Source organism: Hordeum vulgare, chromosome 5H (assembly GCF_904849725.1).
Source record: "Hordeum vulgare subsp. vulgare chromosome 5H, MorexV3_pseudomolecules_assembly, whole genome shotgun sequence".
NCBI lineage: Eukaryota > Viridiplantae > Streptophyta > Magnoliopsida > Poales > Poaceae > Hordeum > Hordeum vulgare.
The window spans coordinates 467440925-467461014 of NC_058522.1; the positions used below are offsets into that span (position 1 = coordinate 467440925).

Here is a 20090-nt window from a genome sequence, read left to right on the forward strand (position 1 = left end):
CAAATATGCAATGTATTTGGTTTTGTTTATGGATGTGCTTAGCATATTTTATATAGTGAAATGACCGCATCGGTACGACAATGATGAAAAGTAGATGTGAGGTAGATATAAGATTACGCGTGGAGAGGAGTGAAAGTTGATCATTGCAAGCGAGACAAGCTCACATGCTCATGTGGTCTACTTCTTGTATGGTTGTTCACTCAAGAAATATAAATTTATTTTTAATTTGGTTTATTCTACTAACTGTTTGGTTTTTGGATATATACCATAAAAACGAAATTCGAAATGGGAACAAAATTTCATACCATACCGAAAACAAGAAACCATAAAATTAGTTTGGTTCAGTTTATTTTGATATGGTTTTTTGATTCAGTCTTGAAATGCATGGAGTGCAACTACCAAGTCTTATAAGCTGATATTTTGACCTTGCTATGAATAGCTAAACAAAATAAAACAGGTTGCCATGATATATACTCCCTTCGTCTGAAATTAATTGACGCTCAAACGGATGTATTTAGCACTGAAATACATCTAGATACATCCATCTAAACGTCAACTAATTTTGAATGGAGGGAGTAAAATCGCCTTCATGATTCAAACAGGTAGAATAAAAATGCCTTAAACTGCAATTTATAATGACTTAACAATATAAACAACCAATTGGCGAGGTGTATGTTTGTTATATAAATTTGAAATATCTTATATATACAAAAAGAAGGCATGACCTTTGTAGCTAAAAATGCCATAGATGAAATTTTACAATTATCGTGCATGATAAATGAAATTTTCTGTAACTTCAAAAAATCAAGTAAACTTAATAAATAAGTTTGAAGCTAAGTTTCCATTGTTACATAAGATGATGGCTAAAACATATTTTAAGAAAAACTGTGAAAAAAGTCTCATTAGAACAAAATTTGCCATGTGATGTTTAAATATATCTGGCTAGGGTGTACAAGTAAATTTTCCATGGTGCTAAAATTAAATTTGCCATGGTAGAAAATAAAAAACAATATACCAAGGATTCTTCAGTAAAATTAACATGGTCCATGAAGTAATTTTGTCATGATGCAAAAGGGAAAATAAATTGCTATGGTCCATTAAGTAAATTTCTGTCCAGAACTTCGCATGTCTGTTTAAGGGCTCATATGTGCAAGAAATGGTTCGTATTTGAACATTAGGCACATAATAGTGTTGACGATTTTCTATATTTTTATGAAAATTTTATTTTTTGGCCAAAATTTGACAAATTTCTGGACAAAACTTAAAATGTCTGTTTAAGGTTTCATATGTGCCTAGAAATGGGTCATATTTGAACATGAAACTCGTAATAGTGTTTATGATTTTCCATAAATTTTATATTTTTTCTAAGAATTTCAAATTTATTTATTTATACTTTTTGGCACGTGAAAGACCCAAACGTGCTGCTGAAAGTTGGAAGCAGGGGGTACTATAATAATACTTTAGTGCACATAGAAACACATGCATTAGTTGAACTGTTATTCTTTCAAGTTGACAAAATGGCATGGGGAGAGGTATACGAAAGCTAGGGTGGTATATGCCCAAGTTCAGTTTTTGTAATGCATATCTTCAACTGATGGAAATTAGGAGCAACTAATTGAAGAGCGCTCCTTTGAAATTCTTCGAAGGGTCACTCTCATGCGTAGCCATTCGGCCTGTTTTTAGCTGCTGTCATGTGTCGCGCTCTAGACACTCCCTCTAACTTTTTTATTTTTTTGCATGCATTTTTGATTTTTTTAGATTGTTTTATTTCGTTTTTTTTGGACTATTGATTTTTAAAGGTCTTTCTTACATTTTGGACCAAAAACATTATTTTTTTTCATGAAAACATAGTATTTTCTTCCTCGAGAGGCATGGATTTGCTTCCGCAAGAGGCATGGCCGTGCATCTCAAAAACGAAAAAAACCTGCATTTTCTATCTTCCTCGAAAGGTAGGATTTTGCTTCCATGAGAGACAGGAATTTGCTTTCATGAGAGGTACAACGGTGCCTCTTGAAAACGGGCAAACCATGTTTTTTTCTTTTCTCGAGAGGTACGGTTTTGCTTACGCGAGAGACATGAATTTGCTTCCGCGAGGAGCACATCCGTGCTTCTTGAAAACGAAAAAGAACGTGTTCTCTTTTTCTTTCGCGAGAGGCACGATTTTTTCATCCAAGTTTTTTTATAAAACGAAGTTTGTCAAAACCTATCAACATGATGTCTAGTTTTGAAGATCTCGACGCGAGATATCCAATTGTAAAAACAGTTTGATATTTGTACGTACGTTTTAAGAGATAAAATGTTTCGAATAAACGGATCTATGAAAAAACAAAAAGCTTTCCGGTTACGTCAAATGAAACACTTGTCACAATCTGAAAAGATAAGAGTATTTCGATGAAAATCAGAGTCACACAGATCCAATCAACCCTCTCTATTAACTGCAGAAAGCCCAAAGGTCTGTCCATCTCGAAGTCTCAATCAGCCCAACCCAAAACGGCCGCGGCAAAGCCGCCACCCTTTGCCACCCTCAGTACACAGACAGGCAGTGGGGCGGCGAGCTCCTCCGGAACCAGTCGCCACCCTCAGTATCGCCCGAGCAGAGACACAAGCTTGGAAGAAGAAGAAGAAGAAAAATCTCCGATGTCTCCGGCCGCTTCGCACGCCGCCGTCGCCGCGCTCGTGCGCCTCCCTCCCCGCCCCGCGCGGAGCTCCCTGCGACATCAAGGTGCGCGAGCTTCCGCCTCTCACTTTCGGATCCCGTGAAAAAATGCTAGCTAAAACCCTAGCCCTGCTCAAGGTTTTGGCCGCGTCGGAGCCTCGCCGCTGGCCGTGCGTGCGGCCAGGGACTCGGACGGGTTCAGGCCTCTGGTCTCTGAGAAGCCCGAGTGGCCGGCGCCGGCGCCGGCGAAGCGGGAGGGCCTGGATGGTTTCGGCCGGGAGGCGAGCAACGGGGAGGAAGACGGGCAGGTGCAGGGCGAGCTGGCTCCGTGGAGCGTTCTCAACCAGCTCGGCGTCGAGGTGAGCGCGTGCACCCGCCTTGTATTTGTTGATTTGTATGCAAGTAGTCTGTCTTGCTCAAGGTTTCAGTCTGTTTGTTTAGCATATAGATTGGGGGCAGATTGCTTCAGTGTTCAGATCAGTTTCAGCTTTCCAGGATGTACCTGATTTGTTGCATATTCGGAAAACAAGCAAGTCGCCATTGCCACCTTTGGGTTATAGTGATGATTGTGCTGGAGTTTGATATTGAGCTACGGTAGTTTAACTTTAAACTGATTTGGTAGAGCACAGTTAACTGAAATCACCCGAATTTTAGATAATTTTCAGCCCTCGATCTGCACAGCGATTTGTGCGATTCTTCGTCCCGTCTGGTGGCGCAAGTACTTGCCGGAGATGTAAGATGGAGCTGATATGGAGGCCGAGGAGAGAATGGGTGACCTTGCTGACGAGGTTGTTAGAATTGTGAGGCAGAGCTGAGTCTGGTGGCCTTGCTGGAGAGGTCTTCTGAGTGGAGTTTTGGGGTTCACTGGCACCTGAGATGCACTTGTGCTCTCTGTGCTTAGTGGGAAGGCCAGTGGGGGTTGCGTGCCGGCCTCGGGCGACGGGCTGGTGTCGGAGAGCGGGTTGATGAGAAGGGATGGACAGTGGCCACTACGGCCGCGACTACGGGAGAGGGGGGCATTTGGATTTGGGGTCAACAGAGAGAAAGCAGTTAACGAAATTTCAGTCACATGTGCACTAGGAGCCTCCTTAGTTAGTTATAGTGTTATACTAGGTACTTGATCTAACTTCTTTGCTGGCTCGAAAGTGAATTCTTAGAGAGTGATTGTGTTTTCTTCACTCTTATAGAGATGCAAATGTGTGATGGCAGTCTGTTCGCCTTCTCCTCTTGCTTTTTTACATGTGGGATCATCACAAAATTATAGCAAAACCCATATACACATGCAGAGACCCCAATAACTTCCTTCCAAATTCAGAATTCAAATCATGGGCATTTTGTGAAGGAAAAAATACAGTTGCCTTTGCATCCACTGCCAAAGTATATCCTATTGAAGTAGTTCTGCTGATGTTACAACTGATTTCTCTGTGCTTTTATTTCTTCATAGAAGCACATATGCGTCTAAGCAATGAAAAACTATCTGTTGAATTGCATTTATCTCTAAAGGAAAACACTTTATGATACACAAAGCTGAAGGTTTATTTTCAAAAGAACAATGAGTAACAGCAGCAATTTATATATTAGATTCAGAATCCCTGGTAATTTGGTCGCACTGTTTTGCCTTTATAGTTACATTAAGCTACTTTTTGGATCTTACATAATGAAAATGCATTAGTCTTTTCAGTTCATACAGCTGTAATTCTGATAAATGAGATTGAGTGAATATTTTACATTCACTAGGGGTGATATTACTTTTTAGAACTCTCTTGTTCTTAAATCTCATCAAATTTCCTTCAGGGTTGCCCTTGCTGTGAAAAATGCTATTTTGTGCTATTCTGTGCATTGGTTGCGGTAATGCAGTTTTAATGGACTAAATCTGTGAACTGTCTTATGTAGCTGGATTCTGACAGTTCATATACTGCTCTAGTCTATGGGTCCTCCGCCATTGTTGCTATTTGGATATCATCAATAGTGGTTTCTGCACTTGAATCAGTCCCTGTGGTACGTTTATTTCTATTTCTCACACTCTTGGCCCGTCCTGGTCCCAATGCATGAACTGGAGAGTGCGGATTATTGTTTACATCATAATACGTATCTGGTTTGAAAATTTGCTAGCTTTGAACCTGCCGCCATTTATTTGTAGATATCAATTGGAATAGGAGAAATGAAAATTAGACTTCCATGACTTGCTTATGACACTTGACATATCATGATATGACAAAAAGGCAAGAATTACCAATCAAAAGTTTATTTTAGAAAAAGCATATAGCTAAAGGCTCATACTCCCTGAATCGCAAAATATGTCTTATTTTTTTGGTCCTAAGACTTTGTTTAGTTTGACCAAGTTTATAAAAATAAATATCGATATCTGTGATACCAAAAAAATACACTATGGAAATATATTTGATGTATCTATTGGTATTGTAGACGTGGATTTTTTTTTTGTCTATAAACTTGGTCAAACTTAAGAGAGTTTGACTTAAGACAAAACAAATAGGATTTACATTTTGGGAAGGAAGGAGTAGTTTTTTTTTTTGAAAAGGTGGAAGGAGTACTTTATTTGCTGGAAATGGTGAGCGGTGCAAACTTGCTGATTCCATCAACGGGTAGAATCTAGTTTAGATCTTAGTGAAACAGTTACGTGATCACACTGAACAATTGTACCAGCTCTAGAAACATCCCTTCTTTAAATAAGTTCTAAAATACTCTAGCAAACGCGTATGGAAATTTGTGAATCTCACAATATGACTGTACATTGGGCAGGTTCCTCAGGTGATGGAAGTGGTTGGCCTCGGCTTCACAGTTTGGTTCACCTCACGATATCTGATATTTAAGGTGATTGGTGTACTCAGTTCGAAGTTTGAACTGATAAATACCCACAGTGGAGGACTGACATTTCTACTACTTATTATGTAGGAAAACAGGGACGAGTTGATCACGAGAATCGGCTCCATCAAGAGGCAGGTACTTGGGTCTCGGGACGACTGAGCAATTTTGCAGCGGTCTGTTGTAGTTCTAGTGCAAAAGATGCTGAGATAATCTGGTACCCATACCTGCTTTCCCTTTTTCGACCAAAAATGTTCTGAATGATTAGTATTTTATTCCAGGCCTGCCTTGAGATCGTGGTTGGTTTCTAGATTAGTTTTAGCGAGTCGTGTCACCCGACTGTTGCGCCTTTCTGTCACTCCGTTCGAATAAAGTGTAGGAGCAATGCTGCCCTGTGGAGTTCCTTGCGTTGCATGCGACCTTCTGGGGCTGCTAATTATTCAAGTCATCGTTCATGACGATGTATGTGGACAGCTTCGTCAGGTGGCTGCAAACAGTCTCTGTCGTGGGGTTCCAATTGCAATCAGAGAGGAGTTTTGTTAACTTGATTAGTATATCTCCGTGGCCTACTTTGGTTGGTGTTTGTTATATTGTCAGTCAGCCAGGTTGAGGTTGGTCCTTGTTGCAATGAGAATCGCCAGCCTTCACCAACCAATCAGGTTATTTTCCTTATGCATATATAAAATAAACCTATGTTATTTTCTTTATTTTTCCGTTAGCCATTCTGTTCAGCACCGATGCTAAATTTCACTTGGGATGATCAAACGATGAATGATATATGTTTGCGATTCGGAGGACCGGAGTTATTCCTACTTTTCAAAAAAGGGAAACTCCTCCTGAATAGGGAAAGCAGTTTTTCTTCCCTTGCCCTCGCCGTCGAGAAACGGTTTAGGTTTCCCCGGTTTAGCTACGGCCTGCATTCATAAACGGTTACCTCGAACGAGGCCGCAGAAAGGCAAGGTCAACCGAGGAGCCCAAAAGGGTAGCAGCTCAGTTTTGTCAAACTGTCAATCAGTTTTGAACACTGAAGCGTTGAACACATCATCACAGTGCAGAGGAGGCGATCGCTTTCCTGAAAGGCTAAAAACTGAAGGCTCAGTTGGCCTTTAGCCTATCACAGTGGGAAGGAGGCAATCGCTTTCCTAAATGGCCATTAGCGCTGAGCATGAGGCAGGAATCAGTTGGGGTTTTTGCCCTGTGGGGGCGAGGCGGCTATTACAGATGCGACCAGGCAGGAAGGCGGAAGAGGGTCGTCCTGACTAATCTATTGAAAGAGGGGTACGGACAATAACAAACTATGAGAAATTATTAGTCTATTGATGACCAGAATAATAACTCGGCCTGTGTTATCAATTCACTGCATTCTACTCATGCTACCGATCAAGATATAGAGCAAGGAATGGTCATCTGTTCAATCAATCAACAAGATAAAAAAGGCTCATGGGACTTCTCGAGATCACAACCATGAAGATATAGACTTGTAGCCAAAAAAAAAAATGACTGCATGCATCGTGTAGATGTGGGATCATCCTCTTTTTTTCTTCTTAAAAGCAAAGCAAAAAAAGAAAGGAAAAAGAAGGCGGCGACGAGGATGAAAAGCACACCACCGCAGGTGCGTGCAACACATGCCATGAGAACCACGAGACTCGTCACACGCAAGGCCTACGACGGCCACCGCGGATCTTCCGTTTTACGAACGGAGAACTGAAGCCACACGCAGCGAATCGGATTGCTTTCCCTATCATTCAGAAGAATAGAGTTGAATCGCTCTCCCCGTCGGCCCCTGGAAAACGTCGCCTTCCTAGCGGCAGAAACCACCCGATTTCCAGAAATGCACAGCACAAGGCAGGCTGCACGGCCCTAATTCATTCATTCATTTCATTCGTTCAGAGAAGAAAACACACATCGCATTCCCCGTTTCCGACATGCGGACGCGAGCGCGCGCGCACGCAAACACGTAAATCACCGACGCCTGCGCGTTCGTCGCTTCATCACTTGTGTCGCAGCTTTCGTCCGTCCCCTCTCACGGAAAGATCCTGCCCGGCCCCACCTACCATCGGCCCCTCGCCGTCCGTTCAGATCTTTCCGCCCCCGGCCCCGGCCCCGGCCGGCGACACCGCCGCGCCTCCCACACGTGCCCCCCAGCCCCAGCCGCCGCGCAGGGACGGAACGGCAGCGCCCACCCGCTCGGACGCTGACATGTGGGCCCGTCCGGCCGCGGTGACGTGGTAGGTGTCGTAGGGTGCCTTCGTCTTCCCGCAGATAAAGCCAAGCCCAGCGAGGCCAACAACTCCTCCTTCCTCCCTCCCTCCCTCGTGGACTCCACCAAAACTAAACCCTCCCCCACCCCTCTCTCCGAGTTGGATGCGCGTGAGCCGCCGCCCGTGACCAGCCAGCCAGCACACCGCGACCTCCGGCGGAGATGGCGTCCATCTCCGGCGCGGCGGCGCCGCCCTCCTCCTCCTCCGCGTGCAGGCTCCGGCTCCGGAGGCAGCTGCTCATGCGCCCATCCCACCTCCGCCTCCGCGCGCCCCATTCCATCGCGGACCTCTCCCGCTCCTCCTCCTCCCACGCCCCGGCCCCGCCGCTCGCGGCGTCCAGGGCGCCGGGCCAGGGCGGCGGCGGCGGCGCGGTCGAGAAGGACCCGATCAAGCTCTGGGACCGCTACGTCGAGTGGCTCTACCAGCACAAGCAGCTGGGCCTCTTCGTCGACGTCAGCCGGATGGGCTTCACCGACGACTTCCTCCGCCGGATGGAGCCGCTCATGCAGCGGGCCTTCGTCGCCATGGGGGAGCTCGAGAAGGGCGCCATCGCCAACCCCGACGAGGGCCGCATGGTCGGACACTACTGGCTCCGCGACCCCGGCCTCGCCCCCAACTCCTTCCTCCGCACCAAGATCGAGAAGACCATCGACCACATCCTCGCCTTCTCCCAGGACATCATCTCTGCCAAGGTCAGCGCATTTTGTTTTTCATACAATTGAATTGAATTGTTGCTACTCCTGAGGAGTAGAGCGTTGATAAAGGAGTATGCGAGTTTGTGATGCTACGGCATCACTCTTGTGTATTTATATCTCTGCCATGATGAAAGCTTAATTTTAGGGGTGAGTTGAGGCAATGCAATTGCTTATTCTCAGTCAGAGAAAGAGTGCCAGTGCCCAGTGGTACCATTAGCTTTAGTTGTCTAGCAAACCACCTCGAAGCATTCGGAAAAAAACATTATCAGAAGTTGAGCATACAGGTTTTCGTTGTACAATTCTATTGCTGAGGAAGAGGCTCGAGCATGTTTGTGTGTAAGGCTCTAAGCATGCTCTGGCACAGTAATACACACACGCAGTTTGGTCATTGGCTTGAATGGATTTTAGGGAATGTGCCAGATAGGTGCTGATTAAGATTATTCATGCTTTTCCTGTGTTCATCTTCAATCATTAGTTCACTACAAGCTCTAACAAGCCATTTTTGCTATAAAAATCCAGATTAAACCTCCGTCATCTCAGGCTGGTCGTTTTACTCAAATACTCTCTATAGGGATTGGAGGATCGTCTTTGGGGCCTCAATTTGTTTCTGAGGCGCTTGCGCCTGATAACCCCCCATTGAAGGTATTGTCCCGAGTTCTCTAATCTGCGCAATGTACCTTGATTGCTTTTTTCCATGCTGTGTATTTACGTCTGTTTCAAGCACTATAAACATTACCCTTTTTTTTTTCTGCTTGATATCAGATACGATTTATTGACAACACCGACCCTGCTGGAATTGATCATCAAATTGCTCAACTAGGGGAGGAACTTAGATCTACTCTTGTAATTGTAATCTCTAAGGTACATATATAGTTCCTACATTTCCTTATTATGCCCTTCTTTTCCCATTGCTATTAGATACTTGTTTGCATCACATGCTTGTTATACGTACAGAGTGGTGGTACACCTGAAACCCGGAATGGTCTACTAGAAGTACAAAAAGCCTTCAGAGATGCTGGACTGGATTTCTCAAAACAGGTTTTGACCCCAGTCCCCCCCCCCCCTTTTGCATGTTAATTCATATATTGAAATGCCAAATGCTGTATGTTGGGCTAATCTTTAACTACAACCAGTCAATATTACTCTGGACTCATTAATTTACTATAGATGCTGATGGCAGCCTATCAGGGTTGTGACTTGTGAGGTACACTGGAATTAATTAATCTCATGTTTCATGTACAAACTAGTGGCAAGGAGAGAATCTGTATATGCTATTTTAGTTGTGTCGTATAACTCGATTCTCTATGGATGCAATGCATTAATACATAATTTTGTGGTCATTGTCATTGCTCAGTAAGTAAGCATTCATCTTGACTATACAATTGATTTTTCTAAACCAATGTGAAAATTGTTCATAAGACGACGACAACAACAACAACAAAGCCTTTAGTCCCAAACAAGTTGGGGTAGGCTAGAGGTGAAACCCATAAGATCTTGCAACCAACTCATGGTTCTGGCACATGGATAGCAAGCTTCTGTGCACCCCTGTCCAGGGCTAGTTCTTTGGTGATACTCCAGTCCTTCAGATCTCTCTTTACAGACTCCTTCCTTGTCAAGTTCAGTCTATCCCTACCTCTCTTGAAATTATCAGCACGCTTTAGCCGTCCGCTATGCACTAGCGCTTCTTGAGGCCTGCACCGAATATGTGCAAACCATCTCAGATGGTGTTGGATAAGCTTCTATTCAGTCGGTGCTACCCCAGCTTTGTCTTGAATATCATCATTCCGGACCAGGTCCTTCCTTGTGTGGCCACACATCCATCTCAACATGCGCATCTCCGCCACAGCTAAATGTTGAACATGTCTGCCTTTTAGTTGGCCAACACGCAGCGCCGTACAACATTGCGGGTCGAATCGCTGTCCTGTAGAATATGCCTTTTAGCTTTTGTGGCACTCTCTTGTCATAGAGAACGTCAGAAGCTTGGCGCCACTTCATCCATCCGGCTTTGATTCGATGGTTCACATCTTCATCTATATTCCCATCCTTCTGTAGCATTGACTCCAAATATCAAAATGTGTCCTTCTGAGGCACCACCTACCCATCAAGGCTAACCTCCTCCTCCTCCTTCTGCCCGTGCCTAGTAATATTGAAACCGCACCTCATGTACTCGGTTTTTGTTCTACTAAGTCTAAAACCTTTGATTCCAAGGTTTGTCTCCATAGCTCTAACTTCCTATTGACCCCCGTCCGACTATCATCGACTAGCACCACATCATCTGCAAAGAGCATAAACCATGGGATATCTCCTTGTATGTCCCCTGTGACCTCATCCATCACACCAAAGCAAAAAGGTAAGGGCTCAAAGCAGACGACCCCTGGTGCAGTCCTATTTTAATAGGAAAGTCATCGATCTTGACATCACTTGTTCGAACACTTGTCACAACATTATCGTACATGTCCTTGATGAGGGTAACACCATTCATACGACAATCATACAATCTTTTTAAGACGGAAACAGATTGCTCACAGCCTTATTGTAAAACAATTGATATTTTATGACACATCTGTTTTGCAGGGAGTTGCAATCACTCAAGAAAATTCTCTATTAGATAACACTGCCAGAATAGAGGGATGGTTAGATCGATTTCCTATGTTTGACTGGGTTGGTGGTAGAACATCAGAATTGTCAGCGGTGGGGTTACTTCCAGCTGCATTACAGGTCAGTGCCTTCCACTTTCCAATGTTGCAGAGAAGCGGACTTCCATGAAATTCCATATTAACATGAGTGGTTTTTGTCATTTACCAGGGTATTGATGTCAAGGAAATGCTAGTTGGTGCAGCACTAATGGATGAGGAGACCAGGAACACTGTGGTATGGTATTTTAGATGTATAGACTAGTTTGGTCATATGATATGACTATGGAGAATGTCTCAAGTATTGCTTTGCACTTATCCAGGTTAAGGAAAATCCAGCAGCATTACTTGCGTTATCTTGGTATTGGGCTACTGAAGGAATAGGCAGCAAGGTTTGTGGCTTAATTGCTTACAATTTCTGTCGAGGTTTCTGATTTCAGTATTTTGCTTACTAGTGGCTTTACCCCTCGTCCAGGATATGGTTGTACTTCCTTACAAGGATAGTCTGCTACTTTTGAGTAGATATTTACAACAGCTTGTCATGGAATCTCTTGGGAAAGAATTTGACCTTGATGGCAATCGGGTATGTATTCTTGCTTCTCTACTCCCAGTACTTGATGTTCTGTATCTACACTACCAGCTGCCAGATTTTGTGCTTAGTTGTGTGCTTTGTTAAGCATATAAAATTTTAATGGCAGGTTAATCAGGGGCTAACTGTATATGGTAACAAAGGAAGTACAGACCAGCATGCGTAAGTTCACACTTATGTTTCTACAGTACTTACTGTGGTTAAAGTGCAACTTTTACTAAACTGTCTATGGTTGCAGTTACATTCAACAGCTAAGAGAAGGGGTGCACAACTTCTTTGTTACTTTTATAGAGGTTTTGCGTGACAGGCCTCCGGGTCATGATTGGGAGCTCGAACCTGGAGTCACATGTGGTGACTACTTGTTTGGGATGTTGCAGGTTTGTCTTCAGAGTTCAGATTTTAAGAGATAGAATTATGTTAATTTGTGCACTAGTATGATGATTAAAGACAGATGAAACCTATGCCTCACAGGGTACACGTTCTGCTCTTTATTCTAATGACCGGGAGTCCATCTCCGTTACCGTGCAAGAAGTAACTCCCAGAGCCGTTGGAGCACTGGTTGCACTCTATGAACGTGCAGTTGGAATTTATGCTTCTTTAGTAAACATCAATGCATATCATCAGCCTGGTACTATCCTCAAGATGCACTAGTATTGCTCAGGATCCATAACTTATTGTTGTTATTCTTATCATTATATATGCTGTATGATGCAGGTGTCGAGGCAGGGAAAAAAGCAGCAGGAGAGGTATTGGCACTTCAGAAAAGGGTGCTGACTGTTCTCAATGAAGCCAGGTATGAAATCTCTTATTTCACTTTTGTTCTTTGATGAAGCTGTACTTGTTTTGCGTGGTATTCCAGGCAATGTTTAGATTACGTAGTATGCATGCCCTCTGTTACCTGTCGAATGTCTCTTGGGTAACTGAAAATGTTTAGGATAATCTAGATTTCAGAAATTCTTCATGGATTATGATTACATGCCGCCAGATAGCAAGCCTGCTGCCTGAACAGTTTGTTATCCATGAAGCTTAGGTGTGCTAGACTCTCTGTTTATGGGCTAAATTTGCTTATCATTTGCGACCATTTTTCCTAAGGCCATCAGAACCATTGATGCACTTTGCCTACCCTAAGGGAGTCCTGTTACAGTTTTTTTAGTCAATGACTCTGCTGAACCATTGACCCTATGACAAGCATCTCTTGCTGCTACTTTGGCTGCAATGTGCTTTCAATTTCAGCACATCACAGAATTCTGCTGAAGACTTTCGTGATTAATCATATGAACGTTCCTTTTGGAGGTACTTAGATTCCTGTTCGTCATATATGTTTGCTTGTTCTCTTTCAGTTGCAAAGACCCTGCTGAACCATTGACCCTGGAGCAAATCGCAGATCGTTGCCATTGCCCCGAAGATGTAATTTCACCTCTCATGCCTTTTGTTTTTTGCCAACTTAAATTTCGCAATTTCTTAACTCATGCATTATGCTTTTTTTTTTTATTTGCATCAGATTGAGATGATATACAAAATAATTCAGCACATGGCAGCCAATGATAGAGCACTTATAGCAGAAGGTAGCTGCGGTTCTCCTCGAAGCGTCAAGGTTTACCTTGGAGAATGCAATGTAGACGACCTATGATTACCCCCTTCATATTTGCGTTTGGATTTGTGTAAAATGGGTGGTCTCCTGGAATAAAGGAACAACACCAGTGGCTGGGCCATGTGTGCTCCAGACGTGCCATTAGTTTCTTATTTGGTTGTGATGGCACGATTGTTCCTTGTGCCTTAGGGTTCAGATTTTTTGGTTTTAAGTGCCATCAGTTACAAAACAATGGAGGATGATGCCCTGCATATGTCACTGAGTTTCAATATCTCCACTATATTCTGTCAAAGCTCCATTCGCCGCACATCTGGTACAATTGTTTGCAACCAATTATGCCTTTTCTGGCATAGAAATAAAAATATTCAAACAAGTGGGCATATTCGTTTGGTGCAGTTGATTCACAAAGTTTATTCTGGCACAATGCAATGTTGTTGACATGAATGGCATATATACATTTTGGGGATACATATGATGAGATTCAGTTGCTTCACGCAGCCAAATGAATGGCCTATTTACATTCTGGCACCAACGAAATTTATTTAAATGGGCTTCCGAGCCTTCAATCAACAAACCTAAATGCTAAGCCTCAATCCTTCAAGCATCCCAATAGACCTAAACTCTAGACCTCAATTTTTCAATCGGCAGTATCCCTGCTCAGATATTTCCAACCAATGCAGTATCCTTTACCTAACTAACTGTAGCACGCCAGTTACAACAATTACCACCACCCATCATTCACAGGAACTTGGACACCACACGCCAGGACATCTGAATGGCTGTGCCTGCTACCTTTATAATTGCTTGATTATTGTAGATGCTGTGAGCATGAAAAATGTGCACTGCAATCAGATTACACAGGATATGTATTATGTATACAGGAAGTACTTACAGATAAAATAACGAAGCAAATAATTTATTATCTAGATGAAAATTTTTAAGGGCATGATGTCTGAACAGATCCCATCCCAGACTGATGCCCAAAATTACGGCAATCTTACATAAGCCAGAGCCTGATTAGTTGACTCCATCAGATCTTGGAAGTGATCAATCATGGGGCAAACACACATCACATATTTTCTCCCAGGGTTAGTTAGTAGTGAAGACCAATAGAGCACAACCTCTCTATAGGAGCATTTTGAAGCCTGCAACAGTATGTAACTGACTGGACTGGACGAGATTACATAACGGATGACCAAGACAAACTCTGAAGACATAGCTGGCAGCACATTTGACTATGCTCAGCAGTTTGTGTGCTTTGTGAAATGAAATTGATAGAAAACTAATTTACAGTATTTCCATCGGGAACTCAAGCTTAGTAACAAGTTATGCAGGTTGGGTCAACATTTCTTGAAAGTTCATGCCCAAGGTTAGTGAAATAACTTACCCAACAGCTGTAGCACCCCATGAAGCTACATTATAAATGTTTTTTGTCCCATCCCATGCCTTCCGAAGCTTGCCTTTTCTCTTCTCGGCTGAAAATGTCTTCTTAAGGGCTGGCAGAAGAGCGGTGATGAAGTTCAGCATTAAAACTTTCATTTGAAATGATTAGAGTAATCATTCTGATGACAAAGAAAAGAGAGAGCAAACCTTTCTGAAGTCGATCAGGAGATAATTCCTGTAGAACATGAGATATTCATGGATCAGATGTATAGATCAACTCTCATACATGAAGAGAAACGACTCGGTAAAAAAGAACAACACTGAGATATTATAGAGAAGAGCAGCACAAGTATATCAAGTCCGGAACATGGTGACTGGGGCATCTCTTATAAAGAGAGATGTGTGACACGGAAATGAACCAAATTTTCTCAAATATACTGATTATCATGTGGACAGACGTTAAATCAATGATCGTTCATTGCATCAAACCACATCATAAGGGAAAAGGAACGAAGGTTTCAAGGTGATGATAGAATCACATTGAAGTGAAAATAGCAGGACATTCCTACCTTGGTTTTTGTAAGTGTTGATAAGTATGTGGCTACAAAGAAAGCTACCCCTTCAGCTGCATCCTCTGGCTTAACAAGAACATATCCGTTGTCGTCATCATCTTCCCACACATCTCCCGCCTTTATTACATCCCATGATGTATCCAATTCAACTGTGGCAAAGAACATAAACGAACTTTAGAGTATCGCAACTCTATTTCGAGAAAGGTTAAATAAAAAGATATGTGAAACACAACATTCCACTGCATGAGTATTATAGGCACTACCAGCAGTAATAACAAGTGCATTCGGCAGAGGCATACCTGCACCATTTTGACATACAGACTTTTGAATTTCATGGAACTCCTGAAGAAATTCAGGTGATTCAAACCTAGATTTAAGGAGATCCAACATCTGCAAGGTGAAAGCAAGCCGTTCAGACTTCAGAGCGTTGAGACAGCTAACAGCTTCATGGCAACAGTCGAACTACAATAAAAACTCTCCATGCTCCCCCTCATATCACTCGAGAATATAAATCCAAGTGACACGAGATTGTTTGGCACACATTCTAAATGGGGAAAGTGGGGATAACATGCAAAATAGGAAAATGATTGCACGTGCTATACTGATCCTTGATCCTCATGCCCTGTTAACGGCAGTTATATTCCTAGTTTATGAATACTAAGAAGATGTTTAGCCTAAACCATCACATTACATTGTTCCACCACCATCACAGATGCCAACATCTATACTTTGGATAACCTCACTGCATCTGATCCTGCTTCCAATAAAAGGGCATCTTTCCATGGTAGAGTATCTGACTCCAGATGTTCACAGGTTCCTTACTGGTCCCAGTCAGCACTCACCACGCAGAGGAACCACATACAAATATGAGAAACAGTAAGTATCAAAGCACTTTTTAACTGGTTCCGGAAACAAGGCACCCAACTCAGATCTAGTAGATGGCTAATAACCGACCAAACTAGTTCGACAAACCTGAAATAACGGTAAATTGGTAGAATTACAGCAATTCCTCAACAGTTACACGCCAATTAATGCAACTAATTAAAGCTTCGTGTGCTGAATTTTCAGGCTCGAAGTCCCAAACCTCGCCACATCCGTACCTGGTCCGTGGCGCGGTCGGAGTCGCTCGCCATCGAAGCCGCCGAGTCACCGTCGTCGTCGCCGCCCTCGTTGTCCCCGTACTCGGACGCCTCGGAGTCGGCGGCCGCGTCGGAGAGCGAGGCGCCGAGATCGGCGTCGCCCAGCCCGTCGAGCGTCTGGCGGAGCTCCTGCAGGAGCGCCTCCAGCCTCTGGCGCCGCAGCCTGACCTTCGTCGGCGACCGCCGCGGGAGAGGCGCCGACGGCGAGGAGGTGGAGGGCTGCTCCATCGGGAGGAAACCCTATCGCCGGAGGAGGAGGAGGCGACGCCGGACTTGGGCTTTGCGTGGCGTCTGCGCCGTGTACTAGTGCTAGAGTAATTGCTTTTCGTACATGTAAAGAGGAGACGTGGTGTTTCCGTGTGATGATTGGACTGGATTGGATTAAACTTAACCGGAAGGTGTTTTTGCTGCTTTGGTTCCGTTTCCGACGGTGATTCCTCCGTGCACACGTGCTTGCGTTTGCGGACGCTCGCTCTTCATGTTGCTTGCAAATTGCAAAAGATACGAAGGGCTTTGACCCCCAACTGTGAGTAAAACCGGCTGCATAACCTATTGAGATAAGTTCTTTCATAGCATCTCTACCACACCTCGTAAAAATTAACCCTTAAAGCATGTATAAAGGACATTATAAACTGTTTTTACGGTATGAAATTGTCTCGGCAGAGCAGACCCCGTAAATGGAACTGTATTCCACTATAGCTTTTTTTTCTTTTTTTCTCTCGTCCCGATGAGCCATCTCCGGCCACGGCATGCCTCGCCCTGGCGCCCCGGCTCGCCCCGGCGCCTCCCGCCTCATCCTGACGCCGCCCGTTTCGGGCCACACATGCGGTGAAGGAGCCATGCGCTGTCCACCCCGACCGCGCACTCCCTGGCCCGCCTGCCCGTCCACGATTTAAGCCCGACAATGTCCGCCGCCGCGGACGCATTCCCCGACATGGTTGTCGATTATGAATCCGGCATATCTCGTAGTAGGGGTCCTAAGCAAGGCGTCTTGGAGCGATGGTAATATGGACACAAAGTTTTATTCAGATTCGAGCTCTCTCAAGGAGATAATACCCTACATCCTGCTTTTGATTGTATTGATATGGGGATACTATATATTACATGTATCTACCATGAGATTGTAGTAATGAATATGAGGTTGTCCATTGACTAGCATGGCCTCGGTTTATATAATGTACTACTGTAGATCTAGGGTTTAGAGGAGTCCTTGTCTTCTGCGCGAAGTCTTGCGGAATCTTCCTTGTATGCATCATGGGTTGTCCGAACTAGCCCATTAGTGAACCGCCATGGGGGTCCTCGGCCCGCCCTACTGATCGGGAGACGACGTGATGAGTACCCCCCTATTCCAGGACACCATCAGTAGCCCCCTGAATCGGTCTTCAAGTTGGGGACGCTCCTTGGTTCTTCCAAACTATTCTTCGTCTTCGGCCACCGGTCTTGAAAACTGGTTCAACAAATCTTCCCATCTTCGATCTTGAGGATCGACGAAGTGTATCTGAAGACTTCACACGTCGGGCATCCGAGGAGCCCCTTTAAGTTTTCGGCCTTTATCAATGCCTTGTAATTTTTTACACCACGCCTTGGGTTTGAAGTGTTTCCCGTGTGGCGGTGTCCTCTTGCGCCCGAGCTCCAACGCCGAACTGCATCCGAGGTGTCTTTTTGCACCCAAGCTCCAACGCTAGTCGGCATCCGAGGTGTCATAGATTACCCCGGTCTCTGAAAATTTGAAGGAGTTCATCCGAGCTTAAATGTCGGAATGGTCTTTTATGGAGCCAGCCATTCACATCTGAGCTTTATGCTGGATTTCTTCCAAGGTATCTTTTTGCAGCCGAGCTCCAACGCTGAATTGTATCTGAGCTCTACGTCGGGCAGCTTTCGAAGTGTCTTTTTGTAGCCGAGCTCCAACTCTGAATTACAACCGAGCTTTATGTTGGACTGCTTCCTAGTTGGTGCACCACCTCGGCCTTGGGCTATTTTTTGTGGAATTTAATTCCGATTGGTGCAATTTATTCTCTCACAAGCTATATAACGAGTAGCCCTCAAGGTGCATGTCGGTCTAAAACCCGAGATGCACTCAAAGGATAAAAATAAAACCACTGATCCGAGTAGCCCCTGAGACTTAGGTCGATTTGCAAAATCGACATGAGGATCAAGTTCTTGCTCAGAATCATACTTTAGGGACACAAATGCAATCCGCAGTAGTTCTCGAGACTCAGGATGGGTGCGGCCGACCAACCCGAGGATCGAATCTCCTCGGAAACCATACTGCATTTTGAATTTGCTGCATTGAATAGGCAATGCAGTAGCCCCCCGAGTCTTAATTTGGGCAGAAGTGGTCGAATTAAGGATCAATATTGGTTTGAAACAAACTTTGTTACGTACCAAAGTACTTTACATCATCAATGCTCGGATCCGCATTGTACAAGACTTTGTTGATCGACCATCGGCTTCAGCCTCCTCGACCAGTAGCCGAGGAGTGTTTGCCCTACTTTATAAAGCTTTTATAAGGGCAAAGATTTACGACAAACAAGGCAATTCTGCCATATGATTTTATAAACAAAGGTACGCGGAGAGATATGTTATATATTACTCCCTCTGTCCCAAAATAACTGTCTCAACTTTGTACTAGCTGTAGTACAAAGTTGTACTAAACTTAAGACACTTATTTTGGGACGGGGGAGTACTGTGTAATGTAAGAAACATTTTCTCAAAAAAATAGTTCATTTATAAGCTCCTTTTTCTCAGGGTATCATGAGGAGCATGATCGTGAAACCTCAATTCCGATCAATGTGGGAGTAAAATATTGAGGATTCAGTTCGGGGAATGTTCTCGAACTCTGTGGTCTTTAATGAACCAAAATTTTCGCTTTCGTCGTTGCCGACCGATTATATTCTTAAGATGGTTGGCTTTCGGCTTCACCTAGTCTGACGTACTAACCCGGATTACCCGGAAGTAAAAATCCCAGAGGTGCTCCCTTTACCCCCTAGTCGAACAATCGGGAACATAGTGGGTAACAACAGGAGCTAGGCAACCCAACTTGGCTAAAATCTTAAGTCAAATTGATGCATATCTATGGCTTTATAACGATGACTACGGAAGCCAGCTTTCGTATATTAAATACAAATATTGATGATATGTTGGGTTCTCCGCGAATCCCGATGTGTCTATGCCGAGGTGTCACAAGGAACCCTCGATATTGTTTATTTTGACTCCGTCGCAACTCTTTATAATCTGAAAGTGACTTATCATCGTCTTCCACCCCTTTGTAGATGCAACGTAGGGTGTTTCTGTACAAACAAGACAACCCTTAGCCGACGTCTCGGTGCTCGGAGGCAGTTGTGTTAGTGGAAACAAGGCAATCGGATATTCGGGCTTTATAATTTTCACTTAGTCATAGGAGCATATGTTGGGGGGCAACTTAATAGCCCCCGGCATACGTCGACTCCTCAGATTATTCGAGGCCGAACCACCCACAACTTGGCCTTTTCAAGAAAGGAAGTCCCTTCGTTTTACTCGGATAACCTCGATCGGCTATATTTGGTTCAACACCGCCTGAGGTTCACTGACCGATGTACGCTTGTTGTGACGGTCAGTTTTCGTCTTTCTCCAACTAAGGCACTTAACCAGTTAAACCAGAAGTGACAACCGTAGTGGTTCTTCCTTTACCCCCTAGCCGAACAAAGCAGAAACGTAAGGGGTAAGCACACGAGCCAGGCATTCCAGCTATAGACCAAAGACACAACTC

The 20090-nt window shown here is 44.1% G+C and overlaps 3 protein-coding genes across 5 annotated transcripts; 2 read left to right on the forward strand and 1 right to left on the reverse strand.

The window, feature by feature from the left end:
- Positions 1 to 2542: 2542 nt before the first annotated feature.
- Positions 2543 to 6017, forward strand: LOC123398935 (protein CURVATURE THYLAKOID 1D, chloroplastic-like). 2 transcript variants are annotated; one of them, XM_045093378.1, is made up of 5 exons: positions 2543 to 2722; positions 2795 to 3015; positions 4550 to 4654; positions 5417 to 5488; positions 5570 to 6017. In XM_045093378.1, the coding sequence occupies exons 1-5, from the start codon at positions 2638 to 2640 to the stop codon at positions 5639 to 5641; spliced, it is 555 nt and encodes a 184-aa protein (XP_044949313.1). In that variant the 5' UTR covers positions 2543 to 2637; the 3' UTR covers positions 5642 to 6017. The 2 variants fall into 2 exon arrangements, with proteins under 2 accessions (XP_044949313.1, XP_044949314.1); XM_045093379.1 differs by lacking the exon at positions 4550 to 4654 and having other exon boundaries at positions 2560 to 2722.
- Positions 6018 to 7734: 1717 nt separating this feature from the next.
- LOC123398933 (glucose-6-phosphate isomerase 1, chloroplastic) lies at positions 7735 to 13519 on the forward strand. Its single transcript, XM_045093375.1, has 14 exons — positions 7735 to 8432; positions 8955 to 9077; positions 9198 to 9296; positions 9390 to 9473; positions 11010 to 11153; positions 11241 to 11306; positions 11392 to 11460; positions 11544 to 11651; positions 11767 to 11819; positions 11896 to 12034; positions 12129 to 12285; positions 12372 to 12450; positions 12998 to 13064; positions 13159 to 13519. Exons 1-14 carry the CDS (start codon positions 7902 to 7904, stop codon positions 13285 to 13287), a joined length of 1848 nt encoding a protein of 615 aa, XP_044949310.1. The 5' UTR covers positions 7735 to 7901; the 3' UTR covers positions 13288 to 13519.
- Positions 13520 to 13634: 115 nt separating this feature from the next.
- Positions 13635 to 16708, reverse strand: LOC123398934. Of its 2 annotated transcripts, none has more exons than XM_045093377.1 (6): positions 16304 to 16708; positions 15503 to 15593; positions 15201 to 15352; positions 14839 to 14866; positions 14636 to 14744; positions 13635 to 14090 (listed from the first exon to the last, which is right to left on the reverse strand). In XM_045093377.1, the coding sequence occupies exons 1-6, from the start codon at positions 16568 to 16570 to the stop codon at positions 14057 to 14059; spliced, it is 681 nt and encodes a 226-aa protein (XP_044949312.1). In that variant the 5' UTR covers positions 16571 to 16708; the 3' UTR covers positions 13635 to 14056. The 2 variants fall into 2 exon arrangements, with proteins under 2 accessions (XP_044949312.1, XP_044949311.1); XM_045093376.1 differs by having other exon boundaries at positions 13635 to 14068; positions 16304 to 16691.
- Between the last annotated feature and the right edge of the window lie 3382 nt (positions 16709 to 20090).